The 17446-nt window shown below is 36.7% G+C and overlaps 2 protein-coding genes across 6 annotated transcripts in view; one reads left to right on the top strand and one right to left on the bottom strand.

The window, feature by feature from the left end:
* Nucleotides 1–17446, top strand: part of LOC137655833 (catenin alpha-like) — a 486208-nt gene that overhangs the window by 343525 nt on the left and 125237 nt on the right. The window lies entirely within an intron of this gene.
* Nucleotides 1–17446, bottom strand: part of LOC137655831 (catenin alpha-like) — an 80085-nt gene that overhangs the window by 33722 nt on the left and 28917 nt on the right. For 2 of the 3 annotated variants that reach the window (XM_068390004.1, XM_068390002.1), the window contains exons 3-5: nucleotides 16994–17160; nucleotides 16154–16363; nucleotides 983–1159 (exon numbers count right to left, since the gene is read on the bottom strand). In XM_068390004.1, coding sequence (XP_068246105.1) covers nucleotides 983–1159; nucleotides 16154–16363; nucleotides 16994–17160 — 554 coding nt within the window. The remainder of the gene's footprint in view (nucleotides 1–982; nucleotides 1160–16153; nucleotides 16364–16993; nucleotides 17161–17446) is intronic. The other variant, XM_068390003.1, reaches the window with a different exon arrangement.

Genomic DNA, 17446 nt, shown 5'->3' with positions numbered 1-17446 from the left:
TCTTTTCAAATACCAAATTCTGTATATGAATTGTTTACGCTTAGAATTTAGCAAAATTTGATAGATTTATACATATATAAAATTTGTTGTTGCTAGAAATTAGGACAGCTTAATCAATTGTTAAAATTACATAAAAAATAAGAAAGGTATTTTTTCCTTTATTGGACAACAGCAAAGTTATCTTCCTAACTTTACTATATATGTTGGTGATTTAAACCTTAGAAACACTACTTTAAAATTCCTTATGTACTTCTGTTTAATATTCTGATCTTATATTTCACATTTATTACTTTGTTTGCCTTGTCTTATAAATAAAATTACTTCTTTTCATAGATCCTCTTTCCTTGTAGCAAACCTGGGATCTTAATTTACATTAGCTTGCTAGCAATTTGATTTGATCCTATTGAAATTATTATATCAACCCATATCTGAAAAGAATAATTGTTTACAAGATGAAAATATAATGTAATAATTACAAGATGAAAATATAATGGGGAAAAACTCTTATTTTTTTGAGAAACAAAAAAAAAAAACACTTTTTTATTATAAACAGAAAAACATAACTCATCTTTTTTATGAGAAACCAAAGAAGAAAATAACATCTATTTCACAAGAAACAAAAGTAAAAATAACTCATCTTTTTCATGAGAAACAACAGAAATGAAAAATAACTCATCTTTTTAATGAGAAACAACAGTAAAACTCATTTTTTATGAAAGACAATAGAAAAAATAATTCATCTTTTTATGGGAAACAACAGAAAAAATAACTCATATTTTTATGAGAAAAAACAGAAAGAAATAAGTTCTTTTTATATGAGAAACAACAAAAAAATAACATCTTTAAGAAAAACAATGGAAAAAAAAACTCTAACTTTTTTATGAGAAACAACAGAAAAAAATAACGCATCTTTTTTTATGAGAAACAAAAAAAAATAACTTTATTCTTTTATGAGAGACAACAAAAAATATTCTATACTCACATCAAAGTCGTCAAGAGCCGAGGCTAGTTCTCCAGGACCTTCATAAGGCATCTGACCAGCGCCAGTCGCCTTACCCTGAGCTACATCACTTATTGTATTAACCGCTTCACAAACTTGCTTAAATACAAAGTCTCTGTTAGCCTTCGCTGCCGCCAACTCTGGATGTCGTACGTAGGCCTGGGAAAAGTCATTGCAGTATAGTAATGTATGTATAAATACTGGCATGTAAATATGATTATCAAAAATGCTACAGCATAAAAACGTGGCTCTTTTATATATATATTTACAAAATAAAATTAATCTTAAAACATGTCAGCTTTGTTCCTGAAAATTACATTCAAGCAGAAGTGGAGACAGAAAACAAGCATTTAAAATTCATTAATCATGCTCTTTAATTTTTCAGCAGGTCTATATGGATGTGCACATGTACTTATGGTGCTTTTTTATTAATAAAGATATATCCATTATCTACCAGCATATTCTTTATGTTAGGTAATTATCTTTCATCGCTATAAATATGCATGCACATGCCATCTCCCAGCATGACACCACTAACTTAAATAAAGAAAAACAAAGTCAGTACCACAGATAACTAGCTCTGTTTTCTATTCAAGTATGAATATTTCCTAACAATCATTAAAGCATGATTATTAATATTACTATTATTATCCTTATTATCACTATTAGTAATAGTGGAAGTAAAGCGCAAGGTAAGTGAGGCAAAGAGGGCAGCTGACCTGAGGTGGGGTCAGGGATTGGGTCATTCATATGAAGAGAATAAGTAGCAGTTCTGGAAAGAAGTGAAGAGAGTAAGGAAGGCTGGTTCAAGAATTTAAGAGACAGTGAAAGATGGAAATGGAAGGTTGTTAAAAGGAGAGGAGGCAAGGAAAAGGTGGGCGGAGTATTTTGAAAGTTTACTGAATGTTGAGGATGATATAATAGGGAGGCAGATATAATTGCTGTTGCAGGTGTTGAGGTGCCGGTGATGGGAGATGAGAATGAGAGAGAGATTACACGAGAGGAAGTGAGGAGAGCACTAGATGAAATGAGAGTAGGAAAAGCGTCTGGTATGGATAGTGTGAGAGCTGAGATGTTGAAGGAAGGGGGTGTGACTGTACTTGAATGGTTGGCGAGATTGTTTAATATGTGTTTTGTGTTGTCAATGGTACCAGTAGATTGGGTTTGTGCATGTATTGTACCACTATACAAGGGTAAGGGAGATGTGCTGAGTGTTGTAATTCAAGGGGTATTACTTTGTTGAATGTAGTTGGAAAAGTGTATGGTAGAGTAATGATTAATAGGATTAAGGATAAAACAGAGAATGCAATCTTAGAAGTACAGAGTGGTTTTAAAAGAGGTAGGGGTTGTACGAATCAGATTTTTACAGTTAGGCAGATATGCGAGAAATATTTAGCAAAAGGTAAGGAGGTGTATGTTGCGTTTATGGATCTGGAGAAAGCGTATCATCGAGTTGATAGGGAAGCAATGTGGAATGTGATGAGGTTATATGGAGTTGGTAGAAGGTTGTTGCAAGCGATTGGTTTCGGTGAGAGTGGGACTGAGACAGGGATGTGTGATGTCACCGTGGTTGTTTAATTTGTATGTTGATGGAGTGGTGAGAGAGGTGAATGCTCGAGTGCTTGGACGAGGATTGAAACTGGTAGACGAGAATGACCATGAATGGGAGGTAAATCAGTTGTTGTTTGCGGATGATACTGTACCGGTTGCAGACGCGGAAGAGAAGCTTAGCCGATTAGTGACAAAATTTGGAAGGGTGTGTGAGAGAAGGAAGTTGAGAGTTAATGTGGGTAAGAATAAGGTTATGAGATGTACGAGAAGGGAAGGTGGTGCAAGGTTGAATATCATGAGAAGGTGGATCAGTTCAAGTACTTGGGGTCTGTTGTTGTAACAAATGGTGGAGTGGAAGCAGATGTACGTCATAGAGTGAATGAAGGATGCAGTGTTGGGGGCAGTTAAGGAAGTAGTAAAAAATAGAGGGTTGGGCATGAAGGTAAAGAGAGTTCTGTATGAGAAAGTAATTGTACCAACTGTGATGTATGGATCAGAGTTGTGGGGAATGAAAGTGACGGAGAGACAGAAATTGAATGTGTTTGAGATGAAGTGTCTAAGGAGTATGGCTGGTGTATCTCGAGTTGATAGGGTTAGGAACGAAGTATGAGCGTGAGAACGGGTGTAAGAAATGAGTTAGCAGCTAGAGTGGATATGAATGTGTTGAGGTGGTTTGGCCATGTTGAGAGAATGGAAAATGGCTGTCTGCTAAAGAAGGTGATGAATGCAAGAGTTGATGAGAGAAGTACAAGAGGAAGGCCAAGGTTTGGGTGGATGGATGGAGTGAAGGAAGCTCTGGGTGATAGGAGGATAGATGTGAGAGGCAAGAGAGAGTGCTAGAAATAGGAATGAGTGGCGAGCGATTGTGATGCAGTTCTAGTAGGCCCTGCTGCTTCTTCCAGTGCCTTGGATGACCCCGGAGGTAGCAGCAGTAGGGGATTCAGCTTTATGAAGCTTCATCGGTGGTGGATAATGTGGGAGGGTGGGCTGTGCCACCCTAGCAGTACCAGCCGAACTCAGTCGAGTCCCTTGTCAGGCTGGGAAAAACATAGAGAGGAGATGTCCCCTTTTTTTGTTTCATTTGTTTGATGTCGGCTACTCCACAAAATTGGGGGGAAGTGCATTGGTATATGTGTGACGTGATCACTGTTATCATAATAATCATTATCATTACCATCATCACTAACAATAATACAACTGAGTAAAGCAGTAGTAAGAATAGCATTTTCATATGCAAAGGGAAAAATAGGATCTTCTTGGTAATTCCAATCCATATATACACACAACCAAAGAAGGCATAAGAAATATAACCCAAATATGGTGCTGCCCATACAGAACTTAAAATTCTAGAAGGCTAGCTGCACCTCCTCACCAACCACATGAGCAGTGTGATCAGCATAGCTCCCTTTTCTCCTTAAGGGTCTGAAGTTGAAGTACACTATACATTATAACCAGACAAGATCTGCTTGAAATACAAGATAAGACAAAACACACTGAGAATCTAAGCCCTGGTCTTCAGGCTGCCAAGTCAACATAATATTCATTCAATCATACAATGAAAAAGAGGTAAAATCTGATGGGATTTAAAACACGCTTAAAGGAGAAATAAATATGTTTACTTCCAGCTTGTAGGAAAGGGAGTGGGGTATTATCATGCATAGGGCAATAGATCCCCTTTGATTCCAAGTAAATTAAGTCACCTACTGTACATATGAAAGAGATCTGTTCCAGGAGTGAGTTCACAGATCCAAAATTTCTCAAGTACAACTCCACTAACTTATGGCATCCAATTCATAACCCTTAAATCTTTTTATCTACAACGTTTTTAGTCTGCTAACATAAGCATAAAAAATCCCTATAGCTATTTCTTCATTATAAAATACCTTTAAAAGTAGTTAAAACATTTTTATTTATTGCACACTTTGGTTCTTATCTCGGAATATTTATACGTCAAATGTTTTCATCTTGGAAATTAACTAACTCACCAACATAACTGGTTCCCCTCTTTTTATGCTTTCTGTATTGAGTAGATAAAGTGTTGGTCTAGTGACTCACAAGTCCTTGGCTCAAATCATAAAGGTGGAGGTCTGTCTTTCTTGTTTATTCCAAGATAAATTTGTCCGCTTATAATGAATACTTCATTATAGGAACCTTTAAGGAGGAAATTTAAACAACTGTGTACTGCTGATCAGGAATCTGTTGATTAAAGACATACCTTGACCTAGGATGCCCATCAACATATAGATTCTACATTTTCTTCCATCACTGGAAATGCCATCATCCTTAGCTGAGCGATCAATTCTCAAAAAGGACACTTTAACAACCACATGATAATGATCACTGTTTTGAGGTCACTTTGTGTGACCTTTACATACTTTTATTAAATAATCAAAAACATTGTTATATTAGTACAAGCAATGGCTTCTGAGGATGGAAACAAACATAAGCATTTGAATCACACAGAAGGTAGGCCACCACAAGATTGATAAAAGGTGAAGTTGAACTATGCCAAGGGATTTCTTTGGGTCAAAGAAACAAAGTGAGTAATGTGAAACAAACTGAGGGAAAATTATGAGAATTTACCAAAATGCATATGAATGCTTGCGAAGAAATTCCACATGTTGGAAAGTGCATAGCTTTCCATCATAGCAAACATTAAAAGCATGATGCTCTGTATCAACGGAAAGTGAAAATGTGTAGTAAAGGGTTATTAGTGGAATAGTGGCTAAAATGGGTAGGTGCGAATACTTTGTATACAGCGTAACTTCACACACAAGAAAGTAATTCATGAGGCAGCAAAAGACTGATCACAGCAAACTAAAATTGTCTACACATAAAAATGAAGGCATCTTATGAAAATTTATTATTTTCATGATGCTGGTCTTTCCTGGAAGTGTGTTCCCCACCTCTCAAAATTATCAAAACATCCTACAAGAGATACGATACTCATGAGATAAAAGAAAATATAAGAAACTTATTTGCATTGCACTTCATCAATGTCCTCAGCTCACTCTATCTCAAACTATGCGTTGTTGGCAATTGTGAGGCGTGTTATGTGAGGTCTTGATCACGTAACATTACTAGTTCCTCACAAAAGGCAAGTTTCATAATGTACACTATAAAATAAAGCATGATTGGCCTTGCCTTCCAGAAAATGGATCACTACCAAAAGAAGACAAAAATTTGAGTGAAGCTATTTTCATTATGAATGTTTAAGTTGGCACTCCCATCATCATCATCATCTAAGCGAAAAACCTTCTTGGAAGAGCAGGATGCTATAAGCCCAAGAGCTTCAATAAGGAAAAATAGCCTATTGAGGAAAGGAAATAAAGAGATACACTACAAGAGAAGTAGGCCTCATGAAGAATCAAATCAAAATATTTTAATATCAATAACAATATTAAATTAGATCTCTTATATATAAACTATAAAAACTAAAAAAAAACAAGAGGAAGAGAAACAAGATAAAATGGCATGCTCGAGCGTACCTTCAAGCAAGAGAACTCTAACCTAAGACAGTGGAAAATTATCTTAGGCTATGGTACTACCCAAGACTAGAGAACAAAGGTTTTTTTCTAAAGGTCGCTTATGAATGGCAGAGGCAAGAGACAGTGACAATGGCCTAGCGGGAAAATACCCTAGAGACTGACCATAAATTCATATGAGCAGCGCCAAAGACCCAACTCCACCCAAGCTAGGACCCAGAAGGGCCGGGCAATAGCTGCTCATGACTCAGCAGGTAGACCTATTGGCTCCTCCAAAACCACCATCCTTAGCTCATAAGGATGGTGAGGTTGCAGACACTACAAGAAACTATCGATTTTGAGAAGGACTCGATCTCCCGTCCGGCAGAATGTCAGGCAGGGACGTTTGCAAAAGGCCACCACAAGATTCATGGAAATAATTCATGTGCCACATTAGTATTCTTAATATGTTCCCAGAATTTTCCCCTATCTAGCAAACCAAACACAGGTAGTACTAGGATATATACACTTCCAAGAAATGCCATCAATTACAGATCTCCTTTTATTTCTTGTCTACATCATCGTCGCGCCCACTCGTGTCCGAGTATTGGGTTCTGTCGTTAGCCATCAGCCTCCTATCAGAAGAAGGGTGGAGGAAACGACAGAATGCCAGTAGCTGGGTATATTGTTTTGGGTGGTCGTGGCTTTGCAACGGCCACGCACACACACTTGGCCCACATCGTTTTCACCGCGGCTCAAGACATATGAGACAGGCGGCTTCTCCAATGTTGGTTGCATCGGGCTGCCGGGTTCTTGTTATGTCAAGGCCCGCCTTGTTGCCTGCCCGACAGGCATTGCCCTCTTCCGCCGGCGCTGGGAAGCTCTGCCGTTGGGGTCTTGTTTGGTTTGGTTTGGTTTGATTTTGGAGTTTTCCTTCTCCTAGCCTTTGCCTATCTGAAATAAAGGAGAAGGCCTATAGGGGTCCAGTCTTGGTCTGGTCTCTCAAAACTGGCCTTAGCGGTATGGTTGAGCCTGCCAGGGTGGATAAACTACCCCACCGCCATTGCCCAGCCCATCATTGAGACACTCAAGCCCCTCTACTGCAGCAAAGTGCTGGACCATCAGAGGGGCAACTGAAGGGTGAAATATCAGAGATGCTGTGAGGTTGGAAATCTAAATCTAAATCTTGGTTTGTTTCATTATAACACTCACCACTCACACTAGGCTGAACAATAATTTAGCGCTAGGTTCAAATTCTGCATATCCATGACAGGTACTGTATACAGTACAGTATATCTACACCTGGAAAGCTCAGAACCAGCACTTTAGTATCCGAAGGTTTTTGTATGTTAGGGGCAAACCTGTTATTCAGTGCAATATACTTGAACATATCAGGTTTCAAAATGGGGTAGTGCAGACACTTTCAGTTCCTGTGAGACATACATCTAATAACCTTCAAAGTTAAAATATCTGGAATGGTAGCAATAAATGGATGATGGGATATACTAAGTTAGAAATTCCTTAGGTTCTCCACAAAGATAAAACCTGGAAATCAAATATCTGAAACCAAACTTACCAATGTAATTAGCATTACCAAACGCCTGTATTTAAAACATTGGCTATATCCATGATAGGTTTAGAAGGAACACAAGTAGAGATTGTCCCAAATTTCATGATGTGAGAGAGGCAAGAGAGCGTGCTAGAAATAGGAATGAATGGCGAGCGATTGTGGCGCAGTTCCGGTAGGCCCTGCTGCTTCCTCCGGTGCCTTAGATGACCGCGGAGGTAGCAGCAGTAGGGGATTCAGCATTATGAAGCTTCATCTGTGGTGGATAACAGGGGAGGGTGGGCTGTGGCACTCTAGCAGTACCAGCTGAACTCGGTTGAGTCCCTTGTCAGGCTGGGAGGAATGTAGAGAGTAGAGGTCCCCTTTTTGTTTTGTTTCATTTGTTGATGTTGGCTACCCCCCAAAATTGGGGGAAGTGCCTTGGTATATGTATGTATGTATGTACAACTTATCCCTAATCTCATTTTGCCATCTGACACATTACTGTAAGACTGAAGTATGTATGACATGCTTTATTCAGACAAGATCATATCTCCCATAACCTGCTTCATGCATTTCCCTATGTACAGAACAGTCGGGTGACATTACCAACCGAATCTTTCGTTTTCTGCACATAATGAAGCATAGCCATCCTGGACCTATACGATCCTATTTATCCTCCCTGAAAGGAACTAGGAAGAGGAAGGTAAAGAGTCTTCAGGAGCAAGTCTGGTTACTTGATCACTTTTTTTGCTATGAAATCAGGCACATATAACTATCAAACTGAGATCCAAACACTAACATGCATAACTTTCTTTGAAGGTTAGTGTATCTTTGCTGACCCTTTTCAAAGATGAAAACGAGAGGAAAAACTGTTTATGGTGCAAGATTGAGGTTTCTTGCAATGTTTTATATGGAGGGTTACTAAAACTCTTAATAACCATAGAAAGATCCCAGCTTCTCACACAGTCTCTTATGGATGATTACTAAAACTCTTACGAACTAGGGAAAGAACCCAATTCCGAATTTATAAGATCTTTAAGAAACCACTAAAAACTTGCAGATGAACCTCTCTCCACTGAAGAACCAAAATCTAGTCTATGAAATTTAAAAACTTGAGGATGACAGAGCTGCAGCCATCATCATCATCATCATCATCATTATTATTATTATTATTAGCTAACCTCCAAGTCTAGTTGGAAAAGCACGATGCTACAAGCCCAAAGGCTTCCGCACGAAAAATAGCCCAGTGAAGAAGGGAAACATGGAAATAATTTACTATATATGAAAAGTAAAAAATGAAAAATACCAAACATTTTCAAAACCAGTAACAACATTATAACAGATCTAAAATATATATACTATGATGAGAGAATGTCAACCTGTTCAACATAAAAATATTTGCGGCAAGTTTGAACTTCTGATGCTCCACCAATTCTACAGCCAAATTAAGATAATTAGCTGAAACTAGCATCTCATTCTACCTCCAGAGAAATTAAATAAACCTGCAATTACTGGAACAACATCTTTCACTGTACCAATTACATAATCTATTGCATTTAGTCTAGCAGGTTAATTTAGTTGAATTCTCTTATTTCTCCAGCTATTCCAACTGAGAATCCTCTACCTCTATACCTCAAAATGTGAAGCTCTAATATTTCAAGTTTGCTTCTGGAAATAAAGCTACCTGAGCAACCTCTACAAGTCTGGTAGTTTCCCAGTATTTTCCTTCCACCTGGATAAAAGATCTGCAAACTACTCTTACTTACAGCGAAGGGGAGCAACAAGTGTTATCCACATGTTATTGATCATCCAGAGCTATGAAAGGTAAGAAACATACACAGCCAGGACAGTCCATGGATGCATCATTGCCTCTCTCTTCCTGGATGTGTTGTCATGCTAAATTGAGCATTATACTAGCACCATACCAATTAAAGATTCAGAGCCTTTAGGGTCTTTAGATGAAACAATCATTGACGGAAGGACCTGTTTACCCTGGATAAGACTGTCCCTAACCAAACTTTGGTACACTGTTGACATTGTTTGCTTCAACTTCTGCTGCAACTTGTCCTGCATATAAGAAAATAAATTTTCCTTAAAGCAAGAAAGGTAAAAGTCACCTTCAGAAAAAGGAATGGCTGGATGCAAGGAGAGGCAGAATGCCAATCAAATGGATGGGATTAGACAGGAGAGTGGTCAGAAGGCAAGGAGGGAAATAACTGGGCAGGTAGAGTTAAGGGCAAAGCAGGCAGGTGAACTGCTGGGCTGGGATGTGCTTGACTCGACTGCAGCATAGTCCTGAGATAAGCATTCCTTTTAAGGTAAGACAAGGACTTAGTTGCTGACCAAAAGTTAGAAACAGTAGGCTTATAACTGGAGAACAACCAATACCACCAACCACATATCTTTATATTGTACGTCCTTATCCTGAAGAAGTGCAACAACTATTCACTTGACTAACTGTGAAAAATTGTGCAGGTATAGTAGGAAACCCTGCCTGATCTGGTTGCTATAAAATAGACTGAGAATTAATGAGAAAATTTTCAAGATTCAATAATATCCTAATCATATGATTATCACAGTGACAAAATATCGCTGCTAAAAAATAAAATAAACAAAAGTACAAATAACATGTCTACTACAAATAAAACAAATCATTAATACCAGGAAGGAGTACCCAAAATAAGTCAAAACAAATTAGTAGTAATGAGTGACAAATCAACTCAATAAATTAAAATTAAGGAGCTAGGAAATTTACTTGAATATCAGAAATAAAATGCAATGAAATAAGGACATCCAAACTTAGGCTTTGTTCACAGCACAATACAGAAAAGAATACCAATCATCAGCACAATCAAGTTAACCTCATTCTTAACACCAAAAAATCATACATACAAAAGGAAACCAGAAAGATATTACATTTAAGAAACGAAACTGACATAAGAAAAATACATAAAAAACAAGAAAGATATTACAATAAAGAAAACCATGTCAAAGAAATACAAATAACATAAATGTAAAGCTACCAAGAAACATGAAAGAATGCGAACAAACTACCATTCCTAAAAAAATGAAACAAAGATGAATTAGATCATAAATAACACAGAATTATTTGAACAAACATAATTAAAGGTGATCCTGAACTGAGAAAACAATCTAAGCAGTCTTGGACATAGTTTTTAAAAAGGCTGTAGACTCATGAAATATACAGTAGATAATTAATGGTTACTTGTGGGCCTAGGCTGCATAGGCCTAATGAATAGAAACGGGACATTCGTAGAGTAAGAGTAGGAGCATACAGACTATGTGATGGGGTTAGGATGAAATATATCAAGTTTAAATACTGTATTCTAAAATAATAGGGAGATGTTCAAATTAACTAAAATACATTTGCCTATGTGCAATATAATGTTACATAAGTTTCAGAATTTCACACTTATCTAAATAATTAAAAACACCACTGTTTAAAGAGGAAGAAAAATATAAGATGTGATGGTTGAAAGTCCTGGGGATTATGATGTTAATACTCTTCAAAGGCAGAAAGTCAAAATGTATCACCATACAATTGTCTTCCCATTAGTTGTAAATGAACTACAGAAAATGTAATGTCTCAAGTAGGTAGACCCTAAAAAATAAAAAATAAAAATAAAAAAAATTATAATTAAGAGAAAATGTATCACCACATAATTGCATCTCTACTTTAGCTCCAGTATATTTGCAGTTTCAAAACAAACTTTTAATAACAGTAGTAGATAGGAACTGACAAGTGTAGGAGCTTCATGAAAGGATATCAACTCTCATAACTTGCCTACTACTAACCAAGATTTCTGTGCTCCAAACTTGGGGGATGGAGGACTCTATACTTGGTGGATGGAGGAAAGAAAACTCCCTGTAATTCTTTTTGTTTACAGATGCTGAATATTTGTAGATGATAGAATACACTATGTACATTAACTAGATTGTTAAATTTATTTATGTTATCAAAAAGGGGGATTTTGTATATAACCACATAAAGCATGAATTAGAAATTAAGTCTCTCAACAACGCACAAGCCGTATAAGAGGCAACCATAAAGTAAGTGGATTGAAGAGTAACTTACAACTGAACAAAAACAACAGTTCCAACTGTTCACTACTATTTGGCATAACCACAATACAGCAATGAATCAAGATAAAATGAGACAAGGACTAGTTCCCAGGAATCCATCAAGAGGTTACTAGAGTGAATGGGAAGCGCCTGAAGAGGTAGAATACTGTGAGTTTCTTGGGTTCAATTTTACAAGACTTCCTCACTTGTCATACTATGATAAAAAAGTTAATAAAAGTCTTCTTTGATGTGCAAGTCTTTAACTGGAATACACTCCAATGCTTTCCATATAGCCCAAGTAATTCTCCAAGATAAGTCAATTTATCATCCATGTCATGTAACAAAGAGCGAGACACTACAGGGTAAATTAAAGCAACAAGTGCCCCTACCTTGCTCGCTGCACTTATGGTTGCTATTAGTTGGCATTTTCCAGCTACTTATCCAGTCATGGTAACAACAAATTCTGTTCTTGTTACTTAAAATACTCCAATACTGAATGTGTTGCTACTGTTACCCTACTTGTTGCCCAATATTTGGACTTTACCTATGCTGTTACTACTTTGCCTGTAGTTATGATTTATTTTGTACTGCCTGCCATAAAACTCATTGCATTAATTCCTTCACAAATGTCTGTTATAATTGTAGCAATGACAGCTCCTGTTGTCATCACTTTGCTTGCAGTTTCTATTGCTCTGTTTGACACTGCTATTGCCTTATCTGTTCTGCTGCTCCATTATATCTGCCCTGTTGCTCTACCATTACCTATTACTGCTAGTATAGTTTTACAACTAAGTTTCTTATACTGTGCTGCTGTCTGCTGTGACACTGCTGCAGCAGTTTTTCGTAATACAGTATACTGGTGGCTGCACCTAGCTCTCTTCCTGATGCTGTATGACTATCTGCTTTTCATGTTACCACTAAGTTGTGAGTCTCTCTTTCTCCAGTATAATCTGCTGCTCAGCACATATGTTTGGTCCGTTATTCCAAACTGTCGTTCTAGTATAATTCTCAGGCCTGCTGCACAGATGGTTTCTCTAAGGAGGCCTCTTTCTATTGTCAATTGCTGCACTTCTAGCTGCTTAAGCATTTAACCAAGGCCTCTTCCTGCTGCTATTAATCGTCACACTGCTAACCCCTTTAACTGAATCCCTAGAGCAGCCTCCATTAGGAGGACTTCCTGACATCAATGAATCTGCAAAATGTATGCATTCACAGCCCATTCCATTTGGTGCCTAATACGTACCAGTAATTGTCCGAGGGGGCTGAATCTTCTAACTTCAGTTTTTACTTTATTTTTCTGTCTAAGATCGGCCCTACATAATCAATTTAACTAGGGTAGCCTGGGAGAACAAACAAAGCATAATTGCTTTGGTATCTAAAAGAATGATAGGATCTTACTACAATGTCAAAAAATATCATAAATATTGGATCATTTATGTGACCTATACCAGAAAGTTATACTTGATAATACACACTGGAACATATTTAGAGACAGAATCAAAATTTTTACTGTGTTGATTTATCCTTCAAGACATTCAGTAAAGAATGTATTTGCAATAAACAGCAACTTTCAACAAATGCCAATTCCTCCACCTAGGTCAAGCAAGTCTTTGTTAGGTCAAACCTCTTTCATCAGTCAAAACAGGTTACCTGCAACCACCTCTGGGTGGTTTCCTGCAGTTGCATCTCTTATAGCACTGGTCAACTGTGACTAACTAAAATTTGATGCCTGTCACTCACTATGCAAAAACCTCCTCAAAAGTTTTCAGAAATAAGATCTACTTTATGTAAAAATAAACACACTACTGTACTGTATTTTGAAGTCTACAAATTCCAAAGGCTGTCACTGACCATTTTAGCAGACTATTCCATTACAATGGTCTACTTCTAATGTTAGTTGAAAATAGGATTTTAATTTGGTAAAAATATTAATATATCAACTGGTAGCTCTTGTGTGGAACTTCCAGTGGCCTGGAATTGGACATAATATTTTACAATTGTGGTAATATTTTATTATGCCTCCTTTCAGCCTGATAGGGCAGAGCCTCCAGCTGCTCGAGATATCATTTATTCCCTATTTATGGCCACATTAGGATACGTCTCAATCTATTTCAACCATGAAATACCTACCAATTGGGAGTATCTTAAAAAGCAGCTCTATATTCTACAGGTTCAACACCAACATGGTTGTCCTGCACCTTTACAGCAAAAGTTAAGGTCATCAAAAATCAATGCTACAATCATAATAAATTTCTGCTGACTTTTGTCCCCAATCCTCTAACACCATGGAAGTAATTAAAGGTGCAATAATTCACTTGGTGCCCCATTACAATGTTTACAGATTAAGTAATTTACTTGACTCTTCAAAAAGATTTAGTCAGTGTCTATGATCTAAGCCACAGATCAACAATTTCTCAAACGCTAGAGCTTCAGTTTGTTAAAGGATGACGTACAAGAACCTCTGAAAGCCCTTCTTGAACTCAAAGTCTGACCTTTTTCATGGAACATTGCCCTCTAAGAAGGAAATGAGGCTGGGTTAAGTAGGGAGGGGGTTACAGAATCACATCAAAGCTTCCTTGACTTCCATGCATTAATACCTCATTAAAATATAGTCACAAGGTATTGCATATTCCATTCACAAAATAAGCACTGTGGTCTTGAGAAATCTAGGTACCTTTGTCTTAGCTAAAGTGGTAACTGATCTCCGAACCTACACTCGCAGACAAAGTTCAAACCATTTGCTTCTCTGAGTCTTTGAATACACACAATACCCTATGGCAGTACAGTGGAAACTTAAAGTTTCCAAGTCACTCTGTCCCCAAGCCCTGTAATGAATTAATCAGGCCTTCATAAAGACTGGGCCTCTTCAACAGCTCATCCCCTTAGCTCAATTAGAATCCAGACTCAATAAGATAGTGAGTCTGTTATGACCAAATTCAAGTTTTCATAATAAAAACTTATTATGAACAAATTTATGTTTTTCCATAAAAGTATATCAATCATAAAACAAAGCACAGAGAAATGGTTTGGTAATCTTATTGTTGTCAAGTGTATGAGGGCAGAAGAGAATGTTGAAAGACTATTCAGTGTATGTGTAGGCAAAGGAAAAATGAGCCGTAACCAAAAAGACATACAATGTACAGTAGTATGGTCTGGCCAGACACTCTAGCAATAGGGTCTTTGTTTCCATTTTATAAATTTTCTACCCAGCTATGCCAAGTGAAGAATAGTATATGTAAGAACTCATTTGAAATTCATATGAACTCTATCAATGTGAGCATAAAACTACCTATATCGTGGATTATATCACTTTCTGCGGCCTTACTGTTAGCCTAATTTCAGGGGGTCACATCATGCAGAAAGTATAAAATTTTAGGGCGTTGAGTTTGTGTGGCAATTCTAAAATGCTGTCCAAAAAACTAAGCTATAATATTCAAAACATTAGGATACAATTCATAATTTAAACCCTTCTCCTTCAAAGGTTTAAAAAAAATAATGGTAGGCTATAACACATGTATGTAAATATAATCATACTTTTTTTGCAATATTCACATTCACTTTTTCCTACAAACAGCTGTGAGAACGGAGGAGTAAGGTCAGATTACGAAAAGGTAAAGAATTGATTTGAAGTAAAAATATAATCCTCCTTAGCTGTTGGTTGTTAATTTTTAAATCAACAGAATTTTAATCATTTTTATTTTGTGAACCCTATCCTGTTCACATTGCTTTTGTCTCTGGAAGCCTGAAATGTTGATGTTACTCATTAAAATAAAGAAATTTTCTCGTTTTCCTTCCTTCCAATACACTAATGACTCTAGTAAAGCAAAGTTACCAGCATCCAAGAACAAGAACATGCTGTGCATGTCAGATAGCTAAATAGTACACAACTGTACCAGTTAATATTTTCATATAGACAACTTTTTACAGGCAGTTTGTTTAATGGTCGTACCCAAATCTGAACTATCACAAATGGAAATTGTAAAATACACAGGGTAATGATTAAAATGCCATTAGAGATGAAACTTCAAGAGCAGCATGATAAGCAAGATAGAGACCTATATGTGATCTTGTGATATATAGACGTCAGAATAAAAAACACACATGCTCTGTTAAGGAACATTGGGGGAGTTACACTTGAAGAAGCATAACATGGAGTTACAGTTATAAAACCAAGATTTGCAGAAACCATGAAATCTAGCCCAAAGAGATGAGGGTTGACTTAATATAAAAATGTATAAAACAACTAAAGCATTAAAGCTAAAAGCTATTAAGAACCAGATATAAGCTGCATCCATAACCAACAAATTGTACAATAAACCGTAGAGCATAAACAAATGTTACTCACTTCGTCATACACAAGGCCTAACTAGACATGTAAAACAAAACCTTCAGCTGTCATTTGCTCATCAAAAACTAACATATCATACATATATTATTATTATGTTGCTTATGAATACAGTTTAATGTGACTGTTCTTTGCAATTCATTCATTCTCATCTCTCTTACCTTTGAGGCTGTTAACAGCATCATAGAATTTTTCTTGAGCACTGCACGTGCAGATGCCAGGTCGTCCCTCAGTCGAGGGTCTTTCAATTCATTCTGACGCTTAGCTGCTTGATTGATCAAGTCGCTGGTGTTCTTACCAAACAGACGGAAATTATCAAGAAGTTCTGACTGACTGGAAGCATTTTTCACCTTTTCTAGGTCATCCTCAACCTGTAAAGTTTTTTATTATTAGCATTTATTATCATTACTAGCTAAGCTATAACCCTAGTTAGAAAAGCAGGATGCTATAAGCCAAAGGGCTCCAATAGGGAAAATAGCCCAGTGAGGAAAGGAAATTAGGAAATAAATAAACTACAAGAGAAGTACAGTAATGAACAATTAAAATAACATATTTCAAGAGCAGTAACAATATTCAAATAGATTTTTCATAAACAAAATATAAAAAGTCATTATGCTGAAATATTCATTGCAATTCAAAAATTATTTCAAACATGATGTACACCTGATTTTATACAATCTAATTTTTTGCAATACAGACAAAAAGGATAAAAAAATCATGTCTACAACATAAAAGTTAGCTGCAACCATAAATCATTTAATTCAATACTATTTCCAAAATTGAAAGCATTTGTATACTGTACCTTCAAAACTTTTAAAAATTTTCTATCAGAAATCTCTGACTAAATTGATGCTCCATTAATGTAATCTATTCAAGACTTATCTACAACACCTATACCATTAACACCAAATGTGTGGCACAGTTCTATATATAAAGTGCAAGTGTACAGGTATCTGTCCTCAAGGAAACCTGACATTCTAAGACTACAAAATAAACCTTACCACTTGTAAGCTTTTCAACAAGCGATGGACATCCACCATATCCGCTAATATCAATAATCGAGTGACGGCGGACAGTAAGTTTCTAGCTGCACGCACCATGTTACCACGTTTGACGCTGCTGCAAGGATCCTCGGCAAACTCCCGAGCTGCTCGTGACATGGTATCTCCTTGGAAATAAAAAGGATGCAGAACTACTTTATGTCTGTTACAATAAAGCCTGAACAAATGTTATACAATTCTCAAAACAAATAAAATAGAATAAATGGGGGAAAAACAATGTGAATCAAGAACATATTTATCATAAGTAATAAATGAGCCATTTTCAATGCTTTACAGTACTGCATTTAGGCAATTTTCATCAACATTAAACTATAGCATCAAGTCCATGAAGTCATCAAAATAATTCTGAGCAAACTCCCTTACTTATATCAACTTCTCTGGGGAGGCAGGAAT

The sequence above is a fragment of the Palaemon carinicauda genome, chromosome 16 (genome assembly GCF_036898095.1).
Source record: "Palaemon carinicauda isolate YSFRI2023 chromosome 16, ASM3689809v2, whole genome shotgun sequence".
Taxonomy (NCBI): domain Eukaryota; kingdom Metazoa; phylum Arthropoda; class Malacostraca; order Decapoda; family Palaemonidae; genus Palaemon; species Palaemon carinicauda.
Note: the sequence above shows the minus strand (reverse complement) of the source record. Positions and strands in the feature narration are given on the sequence as shown.